The sequence below is a fragment of the Ceratotherium simum genome, chromosome 13, assembly GCF_057802395.1.
Source record: "Ceratotherium simum simum isolate JZ-2026a chromosome 13, ASM5780239v1, whole genome shotgun sequence".
NCBI classification, from domain to species: Eukaryota; Metazoa; Chordata; class Mammalia; order Perissodactyla; family Rhinocerotidae; genus Ceratotherium; species Ceratotherium simum.
In genome coordinates this window covers 51,259,407-51,284,571 of record NC_141912.1, presented here as the reverse complement: position 1 = coordinate 51,284,571, position 25,165 = coordinate 51,259,407, and the positions used below count along the sequence as shown (strand labels likewise).

The window sequence follows — 25,165 nt, the reverse complement described above, 5'->3', positions numbered from 1 at the left end:
AATAAATTTCTTTGAATCCGGTCTTTTCAAAGGCTTTTATATGATAATACAGATTGCGTAATTTTTGGAGAGGAATATAGTATGTGCTGTTTCTCAAGGATATTGAACCGTGTAACTCTTTTATTCAGAGAGCAGCTCATGTTGCCAGGGTTTTAGGGAAATGCTCTGAGTACGAAGTACTCTCACACTTAATCTAACACGTGCAACCACTCCATGAGGTTGGATACCCAGTTGTATTAGGTAACATTATGTCTTCTGTGAATAACGAAGACCTGAAAATTAGCAGTTTATCTCTCTCTTACATAGAAGAAGTCTCTTCCACGGTGTCAGACTTGGACTCCATTTATCTTCTTGCTCCACTGCGGGTTGTGTCCATTCCCAAAGCCACTCTGTGCTCCAGTATGTCTGCTGGAGCTCCAGCCGTTGCAGGCACCTTCTAGGCAGCAGGACGTGTTTCCTCCTCTTCCATCTTATTGGCCAAACTTAACCAAATGTCTATATCTAACTGGAAAGGAGGCTGGGAAATGTAGTCTTTTGGCTAGGTGACAATGTATTTAGCTAAAAATTGGAGTTCTTGTTACTAAGGAAGGAGATAAAAAATACTGGGAGGTAACTAGTGGTGTCTGTCACAGTTGTCTCTCATTGTACAGCTGAGGAAAACAGGTCCAAAAGGGGGATGCCTGATAAAGAGCTCAGAGGTCAGAAACACAGCACAGACTCAAATCTCAGCCTCCGGATTCCTTGAGTCTCTCTAGTTCGTTATGCTATCCGTATTTAAACACGTGGGAGGGTCAAAATGGAGCCTTCCAAAGGCTGTGATATAAAGGGTCCTGGTGACATGAACAGATAACCCCACTGTAAAGAGAAAGGTAGGAATATGTGTTTTAGAGGTATAGCCCCATATTTGGAAATTAACAGCACTTGATTAACAAAAAACTGTGAGTGGGATGCGACTGCCTTTTGTCATGGATGTATTGTGCAGACCAGGATGCTGTTTGTCAGGCTGTGTGCGCTCCAGAGCCTGCTCTGTATCTCATGGCTCGTCGTCCCTTTTCTTCGTTTGTAACATCACTGATGCTCGTCAAGCCCTGATCCCATCTGAAGCCATCTGTTTGCCTCTCTTTATTTACATGATAACATCACCTGATGGCAATTTAGTGTCTGGATAAGAAACATTGCTCTTACCTACATTGTGCTAGATTTTTGTCTGGTTTAACGATAACGGAGTAACCCCTCTGACTGCATTTCTCAGGCAGCAGTAGCATGTGGAGGGCTGGTGTCTACAAAGCCCACGCAGAGGGTTTGCATAAAGGTGGTGAGCTTCCTGCAGTGTGCCAGGACTGGCTGGGCTTGCTCAGCAGTGCAGATGGCAGGCATCACTCTGCTGTCAGCATGTTATTGGTACCGATGGGAACTTCTCATCTTTGCGTTCCCAGTGTCCAGTATACCTCCAGGACAGAGGAGATGCTCTCTGCATATTTGTTAAATGAGTGAGTGGGTGAGTGAGTGAATGAATGGATGGTGAATCGGATGGAATGTGATAAAATCTCAGCCCCTCTCTTCCATTCATATTGATGACATAATTGCTGGACCTGTGGTGGATCAGCAAGAATGATTGTTGTTGGCATAGTGAGGCAGAACGCCTTGGGGTGATTGCTCTGGAGACATGGCTGTAGTTCTGAAACAGAGTGTTGACACTGACAAACCAGGCCCCTTTCCTCGCTCCTCAGACCATCATAGGGCAGGTGGTAGTATGTGGAAGTGCTTTCTTCTGGAGAGATCTAGGGGAATGAGTGGCTAGAGCAGAGTTTCCTCCCACAGGTTCAGGTTTTTAATAATTCCAATCCTCACGACAATGGCAGTTTTTCTCACTAAAACCCTGTGGAAAAGGGAAGTGGGCAGGATCCTATGCTGGCACATATGTTATAAATAGGACTTCAGCTTAGCAATGCTACTCTGGCAAGGAAATACAGATACATGCTTCTGAAGTAGAGTGGTTCCTGACTCCTACATCCTCCTGAGGGACAACTGGAGAATTAGCCCCTAGAAATACCAATATGTCTCTGAGATCCCAGAGTTCTGATAATATGAGAGAGCAGAGGCAATCTAGGAAGCCCCATGACTCCCTCTCACTCCTCGGGGGAAATATCTTGCCTCTACTCCTCTGACTTCTCCCAGCTTGCTTTTCTTCTAGTATAAAGGAGATCAAGAGCTTGCTTCATAATTTGTCTTATCTTTAACCCTCATAATCATCTCAGGGAGCTGAGGGAAGGGTGTCAATTGTCAGCAAGTCCTAATCTATTGTCTCAATCTCTTATCAGCTACACAGCTATTACCTGCACCCGGGCGTGTTATGTCATCACCATCACCATCTCCTTGTCTCTGTTTATCTTCATTTAGTTGATTTGCTTTAATGAACGGCATATTGAAATCTATCTACATGCATGTACGTGAGAGGGTAGGGAAGGGGGATCTAGTCATTTGCTAGCTGTCTAATGCAGTGGCTTCCAAAATCGGATATGAAAGATAACACATTGAAGAGCAGATAGAAAATATTAGAACCTTTAGTTTTATTTATTTTTTATCCCATCCTTTAAAAGTTTTCTCTTTGTCTATGTTTTATTATATAGATAATATAAATTGCATTAGTATTGTGATGTGTGATATGTGTATTAGTATTGTGATATGTAATATTGAGAATATATGATTAAAATTTTACTCACCTAGAGAAGGAATATTTGGCATTTATTTGAATTTTAATACCATATTAGTGTTTACTAACCCCTTTAAAAGTACTTGCTAGTAAAATATGTGCTATAAACGGTACACATCATTCTGTGTGTATATGACTTTATATGCTTTTAAAATTAAGTGACATATAAAATTAGAAATTTGACTTCAGGTACCTATTTTATTTTGAAAGTAGGCTAACTTTAATGGTAACCTGAGAAACCTAATCGTCAAAAGCAGCAAGTTTTAGTTTTCCTAAGGCCTTGGTCTTGCGTGTCAATGTTGTGTAATATTTCAGGGGCTTCCCAAAGCTTTCAGAGTAAAGCTCAAACTCATCTGTTTGGACTCCAGAGTCCTTCGTGATCTGGCCTCCCTGTCCTCCACTTCCCTGCCTGCCTCGCTGCCTGTCCCACCCATCTACTCACTGTACTTGGATGGACCAACTATTCCTCCTTCCCCGTCATTTGCACTTGCTTGTCTCCAGCCTGTGACTTCCCTACCTCTCCTTCCCCATTCTCCTCTCCTTCCCCACCCTAACACTCTCTTCCACTCACTCCTTTTTGTCCTTTAACACTCAACTTAGTGTCACCTCTTCCACAAATTGTCCCTGAATCCCATTTGATTTAATTCTCGTTTCTCTGTGTTCCCAAAACACCTTGGGCGTATTTCTCTCATATACCCTTATTCCATAATTATATTTACTTTTATGTCGCCTTGAGGGCAGAGACCATACCTTATTTGACTTTGTTTATCTCCAGTGGGAAACACAGGATTTGGCAGTGGAAGATACTCCACGAACGCTGGAGTGAGCAAATGAAAGAGCAAGATGCAGGGACTCCCAATCAGTCCCTGCGAAAGTATTTCTAGAGATTTTGGAAGCTGAAGAGAGAGGCGTCACTGTCACACTGAGAATCTTGGCAGACAAGGGATGGGTGGAGGGTGGTGACTCCACTGGAGGTGGAGGCTAGGAGGTGACTCCTAGCCACTGACTAGGAGGTGCTGATCGTGTTCGGGAGCCCGGGTGGTCTGCTGCAGAACCTGACGTGAGCATCATCCAACAACAGCATTTATTTAGGTTTCTTGGGCCAGAAACTTACTCTTTGTGAGTTGTACTTCCCACAGGTAAGAAGATTCTCTGTGCAACAGTGGGTTCATTCTTTTCCTTAAAGGTGTTCTCTGAACTCTAGTATTCCCAGTAGGTGCCTCTCATTTCCTTTCTCCCCTGGTGAGCTGGTGGCCTTTCATTCAAGCTACTCCTCCACACAGCTTGCCTCCTCCCTCCTCCCTGCACCTTTCACCTGAGCACTTAACGGGCCTCCCGTGGATGAGCACCTGAGGACCTGATGGGCCTGGTGTGGCTTGCCAATCAGGAGTTTAGAGCTCTCTGGGGATTTACTGCCTCCCCGCCTGCAGGCCTCCCGTGGTGTAGCATCTAGGCGGTTGACACACCTCCTGTGGTTTTAGCTAGAGAGCAGCTTGAGGTCTTCTGTTTGCTGTGAAATCGTTTCAGAGGTTACCTTTTCTCATTTGCATCATGTGGATGCACCTGTTTTTGTTTGTTTTCCTTTTTGGTGAAGCTATAAAAAGAAGAGTGTAAATGAGAGCACCTCAGTGCCTGCTTAGAGCCATGACATTGGCGACTACAAAAGGGCCCACGGTTTGCTGTTTGGCAAAGAGTTAAGGCCTAAATCATAGTGCTGGTGAGGGAATCATTTGTCACAGAGGGAATCGAGAGGTGCAGTAAGTCTTGCAGGTCCTAGTGTGTATTGTATCCTAGTGTGTACCTGGTGTGTATTGAATGATATCTTGTGAATCTGATTGAATTAAAAAGGCTTCTAACACTTCTTAAATTATCTTATTCATCTGGAAGTGCCACTTAAGAGAATTTAACCAGAGCAAGCTGGCTCTGTAGTTCAAGTGGAAAGGGAAGGAAACAGTTAAAGGATTTTAAACTGCTAAAGAGGGCTTTTACATTTTTCTGGGAAAGCAGCAGTTTGCATGGAAATTACAGCTTTTATACATTAAGTATGGTTATGAGTCTCTTCCCCAAAGCTGTGTGAGAAATGTGGACTTTTCTTCCCCCTAAGAGCAAAGGAGAACTAGGACCAAAGGGGCATGTAGCTTCGTGCCAAGGTTTCCAGGTAACAAAGAGGAGGGGGAGACTGGCAGGTACTCAGAAAATAGATTTTATTGATAACATAGTTTTTGGCACACCATGCTTGTTTTAAGCCTCACTCAGAGAGGAAAACTTTAACCACAATTTTTATAAACTCTACTGTTTTAGTATCTTCTCTTTTCCCATTCTAATTCCACCATCTCCCACCATAGGCAGACCCAAATCACATCACATTAACAAGGACCATGCCAGAAATTCAGTGCCAATTGCTGACCTGGCCTTTTCTTTCTTTTTTTTTTTTAAATTTTATTTATTTATTTATTTATTTTTCCCCCAAAGCCCCAGTAGACAGCTGTATGTCATAGCTGCACATCCTTCTAGTTGCTGTATGTGGGACTCAGCCTCAGCATGGCCGGAGAAGCGGTGTGTCGGTGCGCGCCCGGGATCCGAACCAGGGCCACCAGCAGCGGAGCGCGCGCACTTAACCGCTAAGCCACGGGGCCGGCCCTGACCTGGCCTTTTCAAGATCTCAGATTACTAATGGTCAGAGAGTCTGGTTAAAATCAGAAGGCCATAAAATATTATCAGCAAAAAAATGATGTGGGAAATAGCAGAGGTATTCAGATTTAATTTTTTGAGCCAAGAAAAGAAATAAATTATGTAAATATAAGGCAATAGAAAGATGTGGCACATTGAGGATATTTAGATCCTTCATTTAAAAATAGTCACAGTAATTACAGTATAGTGTTACTAGTAGTACAACTGGTAATATGTCCATTAGTATAAGATAATGATGTGAGTTCAGTTTTTTATGTGCCAGGCTTTGTGTTAGTATTTATTTTATCTCACTGAAGCTTCATAAAGGTGCTGTGACATTGGCACCATATTTTACACACAAGGAATCCAAGTTTGAGAGCAGAAGTTCTCAAACTTTACTATGCATAAGAACCAAATGAGATGGTTTTAAAATACTAGAGATCTGCAGTTTGAACCAACTCTGCAATTGGTACTGAAGTAGGGTATCTACTGTAGACCACACTTTTGAGAAACCCTGGCTTAGAGTAATGTTCCCAGGACACCAGCCAGTAAAGACTGAACCAGGATTTGAATCCAGATCTGTCTCATTCCTGCTGCCCATCTGTACTTTCCTTCATGTTGCTTTGTACCCAAATGAAGGAACAATACTTTCCTTGCCTCATACATCCAATTCCCTATGACTATTGGATATCCTTACAATTAGTATTAGGCTTCTATAATTTTATTTTTTTAAAAAAAGTTTAAATAGGGGTCAACCTGGTGGCGTAGTAATTAAGTTAATGTGCTCCGCTTTGGTGGCCCAGGGTTCAGAGGTTCGGATCCTGGGCGTGGATCTATGCACTGCTCATCAAGCCATGCTGTGAAAGGCGTCCCACATAAAATGGAGGGAGATGGGCATGGATGTTAGCCCAGGGCTAATCTTCCTCAGCAAAAAAGAGGGGAATTGGCAGCAGATGTTAGCCCAGAGCTAATCTTCCTCACCAAAAAAAAAAAAAAGTTTAAATAATACATGAAATGTGTCTTGTCCAAAATAATATAAAGACATACAAAGCAAAATATCAAAGAACCCTTTAACCCTTTCTTCTTGCCCTCCCTTGGATAACTGCTATTCTCAATTGGAATTATGCTTTCTTTTTAATGTGTGTATTTATTTATATGATGTATAGCTTTTCAAAATATTAATTGAGCACTTTACTATATCTGTCATAAGAAGTTTAGAGGAATTCACTTTGTAACAATATATCTTGGCGATACTATCATATCAGTAAGGAGAAATCTACTGCAGCCTTTTAAATGACTGCATAGTATTCCAGGGTAGGAATGTAGTATGATTCATTGAACTACTATCTTACTGATGAACACTTAAAGTTTTTTCCTCAATTTTTCACTTTTATGAACAATGCAACAGCAAAAATATTTATACCTTATTGTACAAGTGGGAGAATTTCTCAGGCCAGTTGATTTCCAAAGTGGAGTCCATAGCCTAACTACATCTGAAATCACCCAGAGTGCTTCTTAAAAAATGCAAACAATACCTTCAAGGAACACATAATCACCATATTGTAAACTCTTTTAGATCCCAGAAAAAGGTTGACAGCTTCCTAATTCATACTCAAGGTTATAGAATTGATTCTAAAATTAGATGAAGCACAAAGAAAGAAAATTAGAGGCTAATCTAATTGACATTGATGAGAAGTCTTAGAAAATCAAATGTACTTGCACTTTAGAAGAATCATAAATTATGATTAAATAGGGTTTAATCCTCAGAATGCAAGGATGGTTCTACTTCAGGAAAAAAATCTATGAACATAATTCATTAAGGCAAAATCAGAACTCTTCTTTTCTCCCCAAGACTGCACTTTGATTTGCTTTTATAATAATAAAGCACACTGTTCAATATGTGAAGAGCCAGAGAATGGCTTAAAAAAATTTAACTCTCTCTCTCTTCTTATCAAATACAGCGCCAGTCTCCACCTACACTACTCTGTCTCTCTACCTGAGGATGGCCTCTTGAGTACCTAGACTGTCCAAGGCTGCAGAGACCACAGAGTCATGGGGGTGAATGATGGAAGTGTTGTCTATTTTAGGGAGCTAAGTTTGTGTGAGCAGAGAAAACTATTCTAGGGCAGTGGGGCAGAAAGAAGGATGGAATAGGAAGGGCCAAGTAAGGAGCAGATAAACTTAAAACAGAAATTATGGGTTTATAATGGTATCCAGTCAAAGATCTCTCATCATATTTGAGGGAGAAATTTCTCCAAGTTATTTCATGGAAGCATCTAAAGCAAATAAACATAAAATCTAAGCAGATATTTTGAACAAGATTTTTGAAGGCATTCCATGTCCTGCATTTTTTTTTTTTTTTTTTTTTTGGTGTGGGGGAAAAAAGCAGTCTCCCTCTTGAATGGGGCACAGAGGTATTTTTATGTATTGCTTAGGGGCAAATGCTAATAATCACAGTGTGTCAAACGTATCTACTTCACACCTGAAGGAAAAATGTTTACAAGGTGGCATGAAGAGGATTCTGCAGGTGTAACAAGAGGATTTTTCCAAAAGGCTTCCCAGTATATAAAAGAGAAAACATTTGATCAATTTTAATGCCTACTCAACAACAACAAAAATTATTAGGCTAAAAATAGAAGGAATTTTCCTTAACTTGATATAAAATATTTATATGAAATCCACAGGAACCATCATAAATAACCATGAAAGTCTCATTGCATTCTGTTAGAGTCAGGAACAAAACATGAATGCCTACCATCATTCTTATTACTGGAGATGACAGACAATGCAATAAAACAAGAAAAAAATATAATAAAGGGCATAACCATTAGAAAGAAGGAGGAAAACAATTATTGGTAAATTTGCATTGTTTTTTACTAGAAAAATACAAGAAACAAGTGAAATACTATTAAACAAGAAAGGTCAGTAAAATGGCTGGAAACAATACCAACATACAATGAGCAATAGCATTCCTATATACTAACAATCACCAATTAGAAAACGTAACAAACAAAAGACTCTACTTTTGATAGAAAAAATACCTACATATAAACTTAACAAAGCATTCATACATCCTATGAAAAAAACCAAAACTCTCAAAACTTTGGTGAATAAGTGGAATGACACACCAGTACAAGAAGACACAATATTGCAAAAATTCTCCACAACATGAATCTATAAATTCAAGTAACCCCAGTTAAAATTGCAGCTAGATTAAAAAAAAAAAAAAAAAGAACATGAGAAGCTGATTCTAACATTTTTAGGAAAAAGCAAATAGACAATGATTGATAGGCAAGAATTTTTTTCAAGAGGAGGTTAATTTGGGGAGGCTTGCTCTAGATAAATCTCACCAATCAAAGTGGTACAGTGTGGTCCTAGAACTAGAAAAACAGAGAGATGCAAATGAATGAAACAAAACAGAGTCCAAAAACAGACCCATGGATATATGAGAATTTACCTGGTGGTTAGTATGGCATTTCAATTCCAATAAATAATGTTGGAAAAGTTGTCTACCCATATGTTAAAAAATTCCTGTTGTATTATCAAGTGACACCATGCCAGATAAATTAAAAAGCTCCCTATTAAATATAAATTAATTGAAAGGAAATATGGGAGAGTATTTTTTGTATTCTTTTATATATTCTGTGAAAGGCCTTCCTGAACGAAACAGAAGATCTAGAAGTCATAAAAGAAAAGATGGAAAAATTTTGGTTAAGTAAAAATTAAAAACCTCTCAGTCATCAATGAAATTCTAAGCAAAGCTAAAACTGAAGCCATAAGGACAAAATATTTGAAATACACAGTACATGACAGTACATGATGTTATCTACAATATATAAAGAGCTCCTATACATTTTTTTCTTAATGAAGAAAAACACATATGATGTAAGAGAAAAATGAAATTCACAGAGGAATGAATAAAATGGCCAATAAACATGAAATAAGTCTCAATTTCACTACTAATCAGGAAAATGTTAATTTAAAAAAGTTAGATATCCTTTTTTGGCCACCAGATTAGCACAAATTAAAGAGATTATGCAAGTTAATAGTTATTGAGCACTTGCTGTTTGCGATACATATACTTTACGCATTAACATTTTCAAACTCATAATAACCCTATTAGATATGTACAGTTATCATCCACACTTCACAAATGAGAATTTAGTTGAAATTATTACATGTTTTTAACATTATACATTTATAGTTGTTTACGCTTATCTGTAAGTTTTAATTGACTTTCTGCATACCACTTTTTGCATACCACATCTTTCCTGGATTTGCATTTGGTTTGCTAACATACATCTAGTAATTCATTCATAGAGCAACTGAAAAACTTTGACAATTTCATCTATTGTTTTTGAGAACACAGGTCTGAAATCCATTTTATTTTTATTTTTTGTAGGTAATTTGTTTTAATCTTTGGAAAACTTTAAGGATTTTCTCTTAATTACTGGACCCTTTTACTTGCAGGATATATCTTTCTTCAACTCTGATGAATTACTTCTTTGATAATTTTCTCTCTGATATTTTGTGTTTTCTTCTTTGAAACTCTCAAGTAAATGGATATTAGCATTTTAGGGCATATTACTAAGATTTATAAACTTTTTTTCATATTTTCATATCTTTTTACTCTTTTTTTCTTTCTTTTTTTTTTTAATTTATTTTTTGTGTGTGAGGGAGATCAGCCCTGAGCTAACATCCATGCTAATTCTCCTCTTTTTGCCGAGGAAGACCAGCTCTGAGCTAACATCTATTGCCAATCCTCCTACTTTTTTTTTTTTTACCCCAAATCCCCAGTAGATAGTTGTATGTCATAGTTGCACATCCTTCTAGTTGCTGTATGTGGGACGCGACCTCAGTATGGCCTGAGAAGCGGTGCGTTGGTGCACGCCCAGGATCCGAACCCCGGCTGCCAGTAGCAGAGTGCGTGCACTTAACCGCTAAGCCATGGGTCCGGCCCCTACTCTTTTTTTTTTCCTGGGAGAATCTATGAGCTTGATTTTCCAGTTCACACTTCTATCGCTATCCATTTTGCTATTTGCTCAATCTAATGAATAAAATTTTTTTTGATAATTAAAAAAATACATCTAATTGTTTTCATGGATATAGTTTCTAAAATGTCTCTGGAAATACGCTTAAGTTAGATTCTTCTATTTGCTTTATTTTGTGTGTTTGAATATTCTTAGTTTCTGGAATTATTGAATTAATTATTGATTATTCATTCTCTCTCTCTCATGATTCTCTGCAATTGGAAAAGAATCTCTCAATCTCTCTCTCTTTGTCAAACACACACACGCCTATACTTTTTCCTGTTGCAAATAAAAAGTATAACCAGTCTCTGTTTTTAATTTCAATTACAGGTAAAACAATTTAAAAATAATTAACGCATTCACACTCTTCAAAATTCAACAGGCACAAGAAAATAATCATTGAACATTCTCCTTTCACTCCTGTCTTCCAGCCACCTCCTTTCATTTGCTGGAAACAACAATGTTACCAGTTCCTTGGGTATCCTTCCACAGATATTCTGTGCTACATATACATTTTTTTTTAATTATACATACATAGATATATTTTTCCTTAACCACTTCCTTTATGAAAATGATAACATATTGCAAACTGTGTTGCACCTTGCTTTAAAAGATATAATCCTCCCTCAGTACCCATGAGGGATTGGTTTCAGGATGCCCTCTGATACTAAAATCTGCGGATGCTCAAGTACCTTAGTAGGCCCTCTGTATTCGCGGGTTCCACATCCGCAAATACAGAGGGCCGACTAATTGGAAGATTGTTCTTTATTAGTACATTAAGTACTTCTTCATTTTTTAAGAGCTTTATTGAGGTATAATTCACATTCCATACAATTCATCCATTTAAAGTGCACAATTCAATGGCTTTTAGTATATTCGTAGAGTTGTGCAATCATCACTGCAATCAATTTTAGAACATTTTCATTACCCCCCACCAAAGAAACCCCACACCCCTTAGCCGTAACTCTCTAATCCCTCCATCCCTCCCAGCCCCAAGCAACCACTAATTTACTTTCTGTCTCTATAGATTTGCCTATTCATATAAATGAAATCACACAATGGCTTCTTTCACTTGCATAATGTTTTCAAGGTTCATCCATGATGGAGTAAGTAACCAGTCTCTACTTGAGAATGAAGAGATGGCTAAAAAGACCCCATATGTAAAATACTTGTTTAGTTCGATATATGGATGCACAGACACACATGCATTAATAACATTAACTACTCCGTGTGTCTGTACGGCAGTCCCTCATCCTTATATATTAACTCTCATCAATTACTTCTTAAAGAATCTCCTTCAGATGTAGTTAAAGTAATACAGTTTCTTAGGGAGACACAAAGCCAAATGCCCAGATACATAGATTTATTTCACACATAAGTTTTGTAATAGAGATCATCTCTGATTGGTTATTGGTGGGTGGAGTCTAATGTTTACATGCTTTAGAGGCGACCTGAAACTGTGCCCCAAGTTCACAAGCTTTGCAGGATATTTCAGTGTTTACATTTCGTACGGGTCCTCAGTTTCCTCTTGAAAGGAGATGAGTGCGCGTAGATTGCACGTCCCCCTATCTTCTTTTCTCCTGATGTAATAGAGAAAGTGTTGACCTTCTCTCAAAAGTCAGTCTCACCTGGTGTTCTCTGCATCCTATGTGGGTCTTGCTTTTCAGGTACCTCAGCTGTCTCATTTCTTTCTCTGTTTGCAGCCTTTCCCTCCTATAGGATACTTCCTCACAGCACACACACATCTTTTTGTATGTCCATATGATTAAAAAAATTCCCCTGAGCCCTTGTCGACTTTTATACACTGATTCTTCTCTCCTCATTGTGTCTTTGCTCCCTTGGTGATTTCTGAGAACATAAATTTGATAGTCTTCAACCTATAGACAGTATTTGAAGTCAGGAAAATGTTTTTCTTTTTCCAAGTATCAGACCTATATGTCCAACTGTCAACTTGAAATCTCTGCTGGGATGACTTACAGGTATCTCAAACTGAAGCAACCCAGGAAGAATCGTCTATTCCCGTCCTCTCTCCCACACGTCTGCTGTTTCCAGTGGCCCACTTGCCCCTCCTCCAGCGTTTCCTCCTCCTGGACATGGCATCATCTCCCATCACCGATTGCTCAGAATTGTTCTTGACACTTTAACCAATCTTGTATATACTATTCATAAGTATTTCTCAAGTCTGTGTGCTTTTCTTCATCTCTCCTCTCACCACTCTCATCGATGCATTATCACCTCCTGGGTGAACCATAGAATGTCTCCTACTTTTTCTCCTACTAGTCTTGCCCTCATCTGCTCCATTCTCCCCGACTGCAGCCAGAGTGATCTGTTATGTAATTCCCTGCTTAAAACGCTTTACTGGCTTAATGTCATTCTTTGGATAAAGTCTCCAATTTTGTATGTGGCCTCCAAAGTCCTGTTCTGATCTGCTTCCTTCCTACCTTTCCAGCCCCACCTCTCACCGTCTTTTCCAGATTCTGCAGTCCAGGCACTCATGCTGCTTTTCAGTCTTTTGAATGCATGGAGCTCTTGACCACTCCCACTTTTCCCTGTATACTACTCTCTCTAGAGCATCTATCCCCATAACAGTATGCATTTTCCTTCTTACCACTTAGCACAGTTAGTGCCTATGTAGTTTTTCTGTGTGATTATGTTTAAATGTCTATTTTCTCCACAAGATTTTAAGTTTCATGAGAGCAAGGACTTTGTCTCTTTGGCTCATAAACAGCAGAGTGATAGGTAGAGAGTGAACAGTCAAAAATATATGCTGGAGGGCTGGCCCCATGGCCTGGTGGTTGGGTTTAGTGTGCTCCATTTCGGCAGCCTGGATTTGTGGGTTTGGATCCCGGGCGTGGACCTACACCACTTGTCAACCATACTGTGGTGGTGACCCACATACAAAATTGGCACAGATGTTGGCTCAGGGCAAATCTTCCTCAGCAAAAAAAAAATATATATATATATATATACACACATATGTATATTGTATGTATGCTGGATACACAAAACAAGTGATAGCTAGTACTATTATATCTGTTATGTGCCAGGCACTGGAATAATTTTATATGTGGTGTTTCACCTAATCTTTATTATCACCACCATGAAATGTTATTTCTCTTGTTTTTCTCTTGAGGAACAGAAATACCGAGAAGATAAGTAATTTTCCCAAAGAATGGTTTATTTGGGATTCAAACTTAGTTCTGTCTGAATTCAAATCTGGTGAGCATTCCATGGCCCCAGATTATGTCTTGGGAAAACAGTAATAGATGAATTGGCCAGTGTGTTTGTCCTACGCTAATTCTTTATTAGTCAAGTATCAGTGACTGGATCCTGGGGACAATGGGGGCACAGTTAAGAAATGGCAAGAACTGTAGAACTATTCAGACTCTGATTATATGTGGAGTGTAGGTAGTTGGGGGCATCAGTGGGATTCTGGCCATTAGGGAGTTACAAACAAATGAGGGCACTGGGTTCTCTAGGATGGATGGGCACTAGAATGAAGGGAGAAACAGATACAGTCTTCCTTACGTTGAAACATTGCCATGATTATTTTGGTTGGCATCAGAAGCCAATACTAAAAAGGATTCAGTCTACTTCTTCCTTCCCCCCAAAACTCACCTGATCAATCTCATAAAAATATTTACTTCTCTATGTGGAGTGGGAGCCTTTTAAATTTGTACTTCTTTCTCTGGCATATATCAGTATCTGACAAGGCACTCCAGAATATTTGCTATGTGAATGAATGGATGAAGGAATCCATTTATCGGTCAGTGGTAATGCTTTTCCTTATATATCATTCTTCTCTTGAGGACTTCTAGATACCCTAGATTAACAAGAGGGTTTAACACTAAGGATGGGGATTTCAATGTCTTTGCCAGATAGTGTGAAGTTATTTTAGAGTATTGGGACTTTCAGCAGAGGTTATAAAATCTGGATATTATTGCTGAAATACTTAGAATTGTGAATAAAAGTTCTAGGAACCCTCATGGTCTCTGGGACAGTGTTTAATTCAAGAGGAAAGGAACTTATTTTGGAAATCCCAATAAGAACTCTTTGCATTGAATAAGTGTAATTTATTGGAATTTACAAAAAAACTTTTAAAGGCTTTGGGAATTTCTAAAAAATATCATCATGGAAAATATGGAAATGAGAACAATAAAAACCTGTACAGAAGTAATTTTTGTATTTATATAAAATAAGTACTTTATGAATTTAGGAGCATAAAATATAGACTAGTTTTCTCAGAAATTACAAATTTTGATACAACATATTAAAATGTAGAATAGAGGTTATTTACTCAATATTTATTAGTCAGATACTATATTCTAAGCTCTCTGAAGCATCAATTATGCATTTATGAAATAATGAATACAAATTTTTAAAACAAATAGAATACAAGCATCTTATCTTTAAGGAGTTTAATGGGTGTTTTTTTTTTTCCCTGTTAAAATAAACAATTGAAAGCTTGAGGAAAAAATAAATGCATACTCTTCATTTTGAGGTCTTCTGGGGATTGCAAAGTCTAGGGGTTTTTTGAGATGTGAGCCATCTGAGCAAGCAGAGCACCCTGGACCTGTTTCAAATGGCAATACCAATGAACATGAGAATGCAGATATCTCTCTGAGATCCTCTTTTCATTTCATTTGGGTATATACCCAGAAATGGGATTGCTGGATCATATTTAGTTCTATTTTTAATATTTTGAGGAACCTCCATACTGATTTCCACAGTGGCTGCACCAATTTACATTCCCACCAACAGTGTACCAGGGTTCCTTTCTCCTCCAACACTTATCTTTTGTTTTTTTTTTGATAATAGATGCCCTAACAGATATGAGCGGATAGCTCATCGTGATTCTGATTTGCAGTTCCCTGATGATTAATAATACTGAGCACATTTTCATATAGCTGTTGGCCATTTGTATCTCTTCTTTGGGGAAATGTCTATTCAATTCCTCTGCCCATTTTTTAATTTTTGGGGTTGCCAGGGACTGAGAGGAGGGGGAAAATGGGCAGGTATTAGTCAAGGGGTTCAAAGTTTCAGTTATGCAAGGTGAATAAATTCTAGAGACCTGCTGTACAGCAGAGTGCCTATAATAAACAATAATGTATTATATAGTACTTAAAATTTTGCTAAAGGGGTGGATCTTATGCTAAGTGTTCTTATCACAAAATTAATAATAATAAATAAATTAAAAGGGTGGGAGGAAACTTTTTGAGAGGACGGATAGGTTTATGGCATAGATCGTGGTGATAGTTAGACGGGTGTATACTTGTCTCCAAACTCATTAAGTAGTATAATTAAATATGTACAGCTTTTTGTATGTCAATTATACATCAACATTTTTTATATCAAAGTTGTTTAAAAAAAAAAGGCAACACCAAGTTGGCCACTCTGAATTCTTTGAGGTTTTATGGAGAGAACAGCAGCATAAGACCATCTCAAGATTAAAAAATAACAAAACAAAGAAAGCCTGGAATGAGAGAAGGCACAGATTCTTTTCTATTTTTATGAACACAACAGCACCTTCTGGTATTTTACTTTCAGAATTTGGCGTTCACAGGATTGATCTGATACAGTTGGTAATTTTACTTAAAGACATCCCTATTAAATGGATTCAAAATATTTTTGAAGAGCAGATGGCATAGAGTAGAGGAAGAGATAAACACTGTTATGTTAAACATTTTATTGATCAATTAAAATATCATAATTTAAAATGTTGATTCTACTATGGGAATCACGCGTGTCTATACGTGATTGAGAAAGACACAAAGAGAGTGTGTGGGGAGAGTGGATGAGAATTTATTATCCAAAATTTAAACTGGACTCTTCTCATGAGGTGAGAATGTGGAGAGCTGTCCTCCCCCACACCAGGCAGGCAGATGGTTTTTCTTCAAGGTGTAAGGAAGCCGGCTTGCAGTCTTGAATCATGCGCCTCTGGGCACTTTGCAAACTGCCTCTTCTGCCTATTTTTAAGACCAGTTTGAAAAAAAAGATAGGCAGGGTAGAATAAAGAAACCACCTGTGTGGATTTGATTAAAAAGGCAGACTGTAAAGTTAGCAGCTCTTTGAGAGGAATTTAGTTCTAGAAAGAAGACATCCTTATCTTCAGCACTTCTTTGTTCTGCGTTTTCTACAAGAGAATGAATTCTTGGCAAACGAATACCATCATCTCTGTAAATTAGCCTACTTGACACTAATTTTCAATCATGTTAACCTTTCATTCCTATGAACTATTTATGTATAAGAAGTTGCATTCTATTTTAGGAGTACTTTTTTTGGATCTATCAGCCATCCTCATAAATTGTGATAGATAGAATATTTGGATAAATCATTAGATTCACCAAAAGTTAAATGAGACTACAAAGGAAAGAAAACATCACCAATCATTGTGTAAATATGTATATTTAAAGTAGTCACTTCAGAACTAAAAATATTCTCTTTTTAAAAAGGAAGATTGCATCATTTAATAATGATTCAAATGGCATTAAAACCTACTTTTCCATTGGTTAACATATTTATGAGAAAGTATTGGGGCCAAGATTGGATGTAGAAACCAACCCATTAATTATGGAAGGTACAAGAAAATAACAAGCCTACAAATAGTCCTTGTATGTTCTGCTCTGCCCTTGCATGCCATCCCTCTCCCTCAGAAGTCTGAGCTATGTCCAAAGTTGGTGTCGACTGTGCTCCTGACAATAGCAGGGTTGTAGTGGAAACTGTCTTCACCACCTAAGTTATGGGGCCTGATACAGTGAATACCATACAAGCAGTGGGTCTGCCTGCTCTGAATTATGCCTGTTCATGTGACCCCGTCATTATTCCCAGGATCTGTGCCCTTCGCCCTTGATCTCATTTCTACAGGATTTAGGCAAGTGTCAGGCCCTTGGAATGCTACACAATAGTGACCTTGATTCCTGGACTTTGCTGGAAAAAAAATTGAGTTTAAATCAAGTGTTAAAATTATATGGAATGCTTTGTAACTATGGTAGTCAGATTATTCCTGATACAAAAGAAGCCCTAGCCCTCTGTCAGAGACATTTGCCTTTTGCTGTGGCTCAGGCTTTCTGGTCTTAAGGGTAGCTAATGCATTTATAGAAGACTAAAGCCTCTTTGTTGTTGTTATTTTTATTGTTGCATTTGATACATGGGGAAATTCAGATGGTTACTCCTTAGCGTTAACTTTCCAGATATTATTTCTAAAGCTTTATCCTTCTAATTGTCAAAATACAACCCTTTCAGGGAAACAAAACAAAACAAAACACTGCTTAGCAAGAGATACTAGAATAAAGATGGTGGGATGTTTAGTGCTTGATGGATGAACAAGTGGAAAGAGGGTGTAATTCGGAACCAAAAGGCACCACCCCATGGCTGGTCCTGAGCTCCTTTGGGGAGAAAAGCAGTCTTTAATTACATCTGGTACTCATTAATTCTTTTTGGAGTCTCTTTCCAGATCTGTTCCCCCATCAGCCTCCTATCGAGCAACAGAAATTCCAGATGGTTCCCTCCATATGCCAGTACTCATTCTCTTAAGTAGGATAGATTGGTCACTGACAGAGTAGGATGGAATAGCCTTGGCCAAGTCAAGGCAAGGTGAAAAGCATCGGGCCACAGTTAAATTAGAGGTGGTTTATCATTTGTGTTTTTAAGTGGGTTATATAAGTAACTGTTTCTGAGTGATTTTTCTGAAATGTCTTGAGTAATTTCATGGAAGGGATGCTACTTCTAGAGAATGTGGCATATTGATCCTAACTTTCTATACTTGGAACAGAGAGAAATCTTTGACAAGCTATCATTATAGCTGATGGTTGGTCAGTTTGGACCTACAGCTGATCTGCTCCAGGGACTACCTTAGGATGAATTCTTTTGCCTGTGTCATTTGCAATCATAACTGTAATCTCTGTTATTGTGATACAAGGAGAATTCCTTTATAAAAATCTTTATAGGACATATGTTTATTTTATCTTAGCAGAATTTTGTTATAATAGGCACATTGATAGACTTTCCATTTCATGGTAGCTAGGATTGAAGATGAGATCCACCTCTTTATAATAAAAAATAAGACAATCCAGTCAATCAGAGGAGTGAAAAAGTATATTATCATTTCAAGTATATCACGTTGTGTTCATTTGTTTATCTGTCTTTGTCTGATGCTGGGAAACATGTCTCACTCATCTTTGAATTCCCACCACCCAACGAGATTTGACACATCATGGGGAAGAAAAGGAGGAAAGAAGAAAAGGCGAATAGATGGATTCCAGAAATTTCAAAGTGAAAGGTGGCACTGAAAGAAATAAGAGCAGTGTTTCTACTCTTGTCTTCATCCTATACTTTTCCTCTGATAGCTATTGGATTTTACATGTGTGGTGTGTGTGTGTATGTGTTTGCACTCATAATTTGATGTTATTTTTGAGCACTTATCATATGCTAGGTATTGTTCTAGGTGCTGAGCAAGTAAAAATGAGAGTGGCAGTCGTGGTCTCTGTTCTCATGGAGCTTATAATAGTTAGGCTATCTGTGATTTGTGGGAAATTTGCTGGTATTTTGGAGTGGGCAGGGCAATTAAAAGAAAAAATTTCTTTTAAGGGGGTATGTGATAAAGAGCAAAGTGAAAATTTTAAATTCCACGTAATTGTCATATTTTAACTGAGAAGTATGTTAAAAAAAAAGGCCTAATATCATGCTTTTGTGTATGTGTGAGTACTCTGTGGATGGGAGAAAACACTGATTGAAGCAATTTAATTGTTTTGTACAATCAGCCACAACAGCCAAGCACTGGGAGAATGGGTCATAGGTTGGAACAGATAAATGCCATTTGTATAACACTTTTGTTTTTTAATTTGTTGGCTTGAAACAATTTCTATTTTGCTTTTGAAGTAATATTAAATTCATGAACCCATAAAATGTCAGTTAAATCTAGAACATTCTCTAGATATTTTATTATTTTGTTTGGATGTTTTAAAAGTACCAGAGATTAAATTGAAATATGTATTTATTTTTGTTTGTTTAGCCTGATTATTCATTTTGTATCAGTCACTAATAAACTTTTGAATTTAAGGTGTCTAGGGAACTAAACTCAACAGATCTGGACGACATTTATTTAACATCTTTATCTTTGATGCCACAATAAGCACTAGGGATTTTTAAAAACGGATAGTCTCTTCCCGTATGGGAGTAACAGTGGAAGAGAAAGACATAATTACACTGAGGACCAGCCCAGTGACAGTTGCCTCCTTACATATAGTAATTAGGTATATAATTACAAAAATGTGTTTTAGGGCTCTGTAATAAGAATGTACAAGGTATCATTGGAGAGTGAAAGAGAGAGATTTCCACAGGGGGTGTGGTGGATCCAATGGGGGAACTGGGGATGGCTTACTAGCAGAGCTAGAATTTGGCTTGATTCTGATGGGTGAGTGAGTGGTGCTGATGTTGTTGGACCACGAGCATACCTTAAGAACCACTGTTCTACTGTCCAACTGAGAGACAAGGGGAAGGAGGGAGCGCCAGAATTTATGGACCAGGCCTAGAGATGTCACACTTCAATTCTGCCTACACTTCAGTGGCTACAACTCAGTCACATGACTTCATCTAACTACAAAGCAGGCTGGAAAAGGTAGTCTGAGAATGAAGCCAGGAGGAAAAGGGAAACGTTTGGTTTACAACTCTATAGTCTCTGCCACAGGAAGGTGTGGCGGTCTTATAGCTAGGGAAGTAGGCAGGGACTAGAAAAGACAACTCATTAGAAGTTAATGTTAGGGGCAGGTCCTTGAGAACAGCAGAGGGTATTGTTTCCTAGAATAAGACCTGAGATTATGTTCATAAAATTCCTTAAAAATCTTTATATGTGCCAGTGATTATGGTATTGAAATTTAAGCGGAAACATTTATTTGATATCTTTAATTTGTATTGAATTACTACTAAGCTTCAGACAGTAGCACTTGATACTTGAGCATACATAAAATATTTACTGTTTTAAATGAGAATTTTTATTCAAGTATTACTCTATTGTTACTTGCAGACAAAATCTATGATTCTTTCTTCTGAAGTTGTATGGAATCTACCTTTATGAAAGAGGAGATGAAGAATAGTGGTTTTAAGTTGTCCGATGAGCTCTACAAGCATGCCAAACTAATGGACACACAGTACAAATAATGACAATATCCAGGGTTTATTGAGATACTTTGCTTTGCATGATGAGAATTGGGGATTGAGAATGGCTTACCAGTACTGTATAAGCACTTTAGATCTATTAACTCATTTATCCCTCACAAAAACCCTGTGAATGAAGCCGGTATTTTTATTATTCCCATTTCACAGATTAGATAACTGAGGCACAGAGAGGTAAAGTTGTTGGTCCACACAGCTGGTAAGTAGCGGAGCTGGGATTCACATCCCAATTGTCTGACTTCAGAGGCCAAGGTCATATCTATGGTTCTCTCTCTCTCTCTCTGAAACTAGAGCCAAAGTGAAGAGACAGGGACAAAAAATAGGGAGCTCATCTGTACGTTTGCACTAAAGTAGCCTTGGGGCCGCTATTTGGGGCAAAAGCAATTTGGGGAATAACTCTTAGTGTGCTAAACAGTGGCAGAATTTGTTAGTCATGCCTACTTTTTTTCCCACGCTTCTTTATTAAGTCCTAGCCTTTGGCCAGCTATTTGCTTTTCCAGTTACTGCACCTGTCCTGGCATAGGTAGCAACGTAGGCCACACCTGAATTGCGTGGAGAAACCCAGCGTAAATCACTGGAAGAGAGACGGCATTCTTGTTTTGGTTACATGTCTGAGCAGTTTCTTTTTCTTCTGCAGACAGGACTGTCCTGGTGGATACAGATCTTCCATTCCTCAAAGGCCTCTATGTGATGGGGACTTTAGAATTCCCTGTGGACAGAAGCAACATTCTGAGTGTGGCGTGCATGGTCATTGCAGGCGGGGAGCTGAAAGTTGGTGAGTAAAGGGCACGAGGATTGGGAGCACAGTGGGAATTAAGCTCTGTGAGAACGGCCTTGGGAAATGACTGTATCATCCAGCAGGTTGCTTAATGGAGTTTGGGGAGGGCTAAGGCAGAGGGTGAGTTTACTAGTAAAGCTTGTCCTCGGTAAGATTTAGATACAGACGGAGGTGGCTTTTGTTGGTCATTCTCTGTGTCTACCCACAGTCATCAGGCCATGTTTCTGGCTGAAGGGTCTTCATGGTGCTGCTCGTTTCAGGCTTCCTTTTGTCTCCTCCAGGCTGAGATCAATTCCCCCTCTAGTTTTTTGGATGAGAACTTACGTGTGGCTCACTCTTTCAAGAAGATCTCGTAGAATGGTTTGTTATCCTTCCATCAACTAAACTACAATAAAATGTCAATTGCTATCTTAGTGCAGACCCTTGGGAAAACAGTCCTGAGAGCAGAGCTTATGTGTTCTTGCTTTACTGGGGCAAATGATCACAGTGCAGTGAGTAAAGGGAAAGAGAAGTGAAGGAGAAAGGGAGGGAAAGCAAACACAAGGTAGCCACAGCTTCTCAAGGAAACGTGGCTGTCTGCTTGGCTATGTGAAATGCCTTGAGAGAAGCCTTAAAGAACCACCGCATCTTGGGACAATAAGGAGAGAATGCTGGGGAGAAGGCAAGCAATTCATCTGGTCCACCCCAAACCACTTAACTCCTGTGTCTTTGTTATGTTTCGTGGCTCCCTGGGCAGCTAGTGGAGGGGCCACAGGCTCAAGGGTGCCTGGAGATGAGGCTCTTCCAGCTGGGAAGAGAGGCGTGTTGCTGAGGCGGAGGGACAGGCAGGATGGAGTGGATCTGGGGTAGTGTATTAATGAGCCTGGTACATTGTCTTACTTCAGTAAAAAGCGTAAGTTGTGACAGGTGGACTGTGTACTTGGAACTGTTGTAGGCAGTAAGTGTAGAAGGATGAAAAGACGTGTATTCCCTGCCGCCAAACGAACTACTTTTGAACTTAGTAAGGCATTCCATTTTGCCCCCAAAAAGTAGATTAAAAGAGAATTCCCAGAAATGATAATACCTCACCCCAAAGAAATAAATCTCTGATGGTAAGGAAACATTTAGATATTGTTGTTCAGTAGCATTCATATTTTAGAATCTCTGGTGGGAGAGAATTCTAGGCCTAACTACCTGTCCAAGGTTTAAATTGCTGTAGGAAAATTCCTGAAAAATTCTGGTCTAGCCTCTCCTTGAGTACTTCTAGTGACAGAAAATTTGAGACAATCTGTTCCCACTTTTAAAAATCTCATTAGAATTCTTTTCCTTCTATTAAGTAAAAGTCTGTCTTCTTCCAATTTTTGTTGGTTCAGGTTCTTCTATTTGATCCACACAGGATGAGTGTCAAACTCCCTCCCCGTGATAGCCCCTCATTTGCATTTTCTTGAATCTTCTCTTTCTTAGGCTATGCAGTTCCTATTATGTTAACCATAGTTAAGTCATAACTAGTTTAATCATAGTTATTGTTATGATTATATAGTTATAGTTGTATCATTTTAATCATAGTTATTCATGTTCTACAATAAGTTTTATTTTTCAAACTATTGTATAAAACTGGGAAATACAGAAGAACAAATAGAAAGTTGTACATTCATATTCCCAAATGTAAAGATAACCACAGTTAATATTTTGTATCTTGTCTTAACATCATTTTTTTCCTACACGTACATGCACACATACACACCCAGACTTTAACATGTAGGGTGTACAGTTTGATAATCTTTTGGATCTTATGTTAACAATGTGAGAATTTCCCCGATTCACTATATTTCAAAGACACAATTTTGATAGCTTTAATATTCCATAATATATATGAGTATGTGTGTGTGTGTATGTATACATGCCTACGTATATAATAATTCATTTAATCATTTTTCTATTGTTGAACATCTGGGTTATTTCAGATTTTGTCCTCGTATCTTACTCTGCAGTGAACATCTTAGCACTTAAATCATTATTTATATCCCCGATTATTTCCTTACAATAGATTTTTCAAAGTGGAATTAATGGGCCTAAGGATAAGTGCATGTTTTAAGGTCATTGATACATATTGTCAAATTGCTTTCCGGAAAGGTTTTTACAAATTTGCATTCCCTCCACATTTCTCAGACTTATGTGATCCCCTCACTTTTCCCGGCATTGCCTCTAAATGCATCTCTGTTTTGTTTAATTTCTCTGAAAGTATGAAGCCAGGGATAAAGAACTATTCCCAGGTGGGCCCTGACTTATTCTCAACAGAGTGAAATGAGTATAGCAGTCACCATAACGGGCTCTAAGTCAGGTGCTTGAGATCAGATCTAGCTTGGTCACCTATTGCTGTTTGACTTTAAGCAAGTGAGCCTCTGGGCACCTCCATTTCTTCATCTGTAAAATGTATGGCAACAGCACAACCTTCCTCAGAGGGCTGTGGAAACCACTAAACATAACAGCTACTACTATCACTGGGAAAATAGTGGGTGTTTAATAAATGTTAGTTTATCTGTCAGGGTGCCTGGAAAAAATAAACATCATACTGAATTGGACAACTTGAGATTTTAATGAAAGAACCATTTGCAAAAATCCAAATGGCATGGGGCATACCCCAAGGCTAGTAACAGCAGAGCGTGCTTACCACCCCTTGCCCCAAAGAAGCAAGAAAAGGAAGTCATTCCTGGAATCAGAAATGAGGGGGATGTGATGTGTGGATTTGGTTGCCAGGCAGCGGCATGACCTCTTGTATGGCTGGGACTCACTCAGTACCAGGAGGGACCTATGGGAATGAAGACCCTGATTTCACTTTCTTTCCTCTCTTGTCTCCTGCTCGTGCTACCATTTGGCCAAACCCAACTGGAACTCTAAGTAAAAGAGACCTCACTGATGTAGCGCATGCAGGTCAGCAGCATCCCAGGGCACTGAGCAGCGTAGGGAAGGGCAGAGTTTGGAAATGGAGGTGTCAGTGGAAGCTATCCAGCATAGTCAGCTTCCAGCTATCGTAACACATAGGATTCTTCTGTTAATACAGCCAAAGATCAAACAGACCTCTTTGTCCAGCCATATCATGCTGTCGGTCCTGCCAACTATATTGTCAACTCTAATTCTTACTCTTTTTATATGTGCTGCCTCAAACACATCTTTCTACATTGTACACTTGTATAGAGATTATTTAGTTTTCTCTTGGGTTTTAGGGGGATATAAGTGCAATACTTTTTTACTTATCTCTTCATTTTATTATTTCAATCCATCTTTACACACTGGAGAAATCCTTTTGGATTCTGATATTTTCCTCCAAGATTAATATCATTTGTCCATTTATTTAATATCCTATAAAATCCTCATCCAGTTAACTGATAGAAATATTAAATAAAACTGAGCCTTATTCTTGTTACTAGAAAACTTATTTCAGGTTGACATTTTCTATTGCTAGGATTGGTCTTTTTCCGTAAGTTATTTTTAGGTTTCTGAGGTTATTGCTATAATAAAAACTTGTTGCCTGAAAATTTGTACCTTTGAAGGGAAGTGACACTGTGCCACTTTCTGGTTTTGATTTGTACATTTTAAATCTCATTTTTAAATTTGTCCATTCTCAACTGTATTTTTACCTATTACCAAACAATGGTGTATTCTTTTTCTTCCTGCTCTGTCCATGTGTTCCAGGCTTAAAGGTTGATTATTGGAACCCATCTGCCTAATTCTATGTGTATTATGCCTGAAGGAAGACTTTCAACCCATCTGTCAAATTTTACCACACCCTAAAGAAATCCCAACATGAAATAGATAATAAGACTA

General features: G+C 38.5%; 1 protein-coding gene across 2 annotated transcripts in view; it reads left to right on the top strand.

Moving 5' to 3' along the window:
- PKHD1 (PKHD1 ciliary IPT domain containing fibrocystin/polyductin) overlaps positions 1-25,165 on the top strand; it is a 431,042-nt gene that overhangs the window by 237,785 nt on the left and 168,092 nt on the right. For both annotated transcript variants that reach the window (XM_014782549.2, XM_087438704.1), the window contains one exon: positions 21,221-21,358. In XM_014782549.2, coding sequence (XP_014638035.2) covers positions 21,221-21,358 — 138 coding nt within the window. The remainder of the gene's footprint in view (positions 1-21,220; positions 21,359-25,165) is intronic.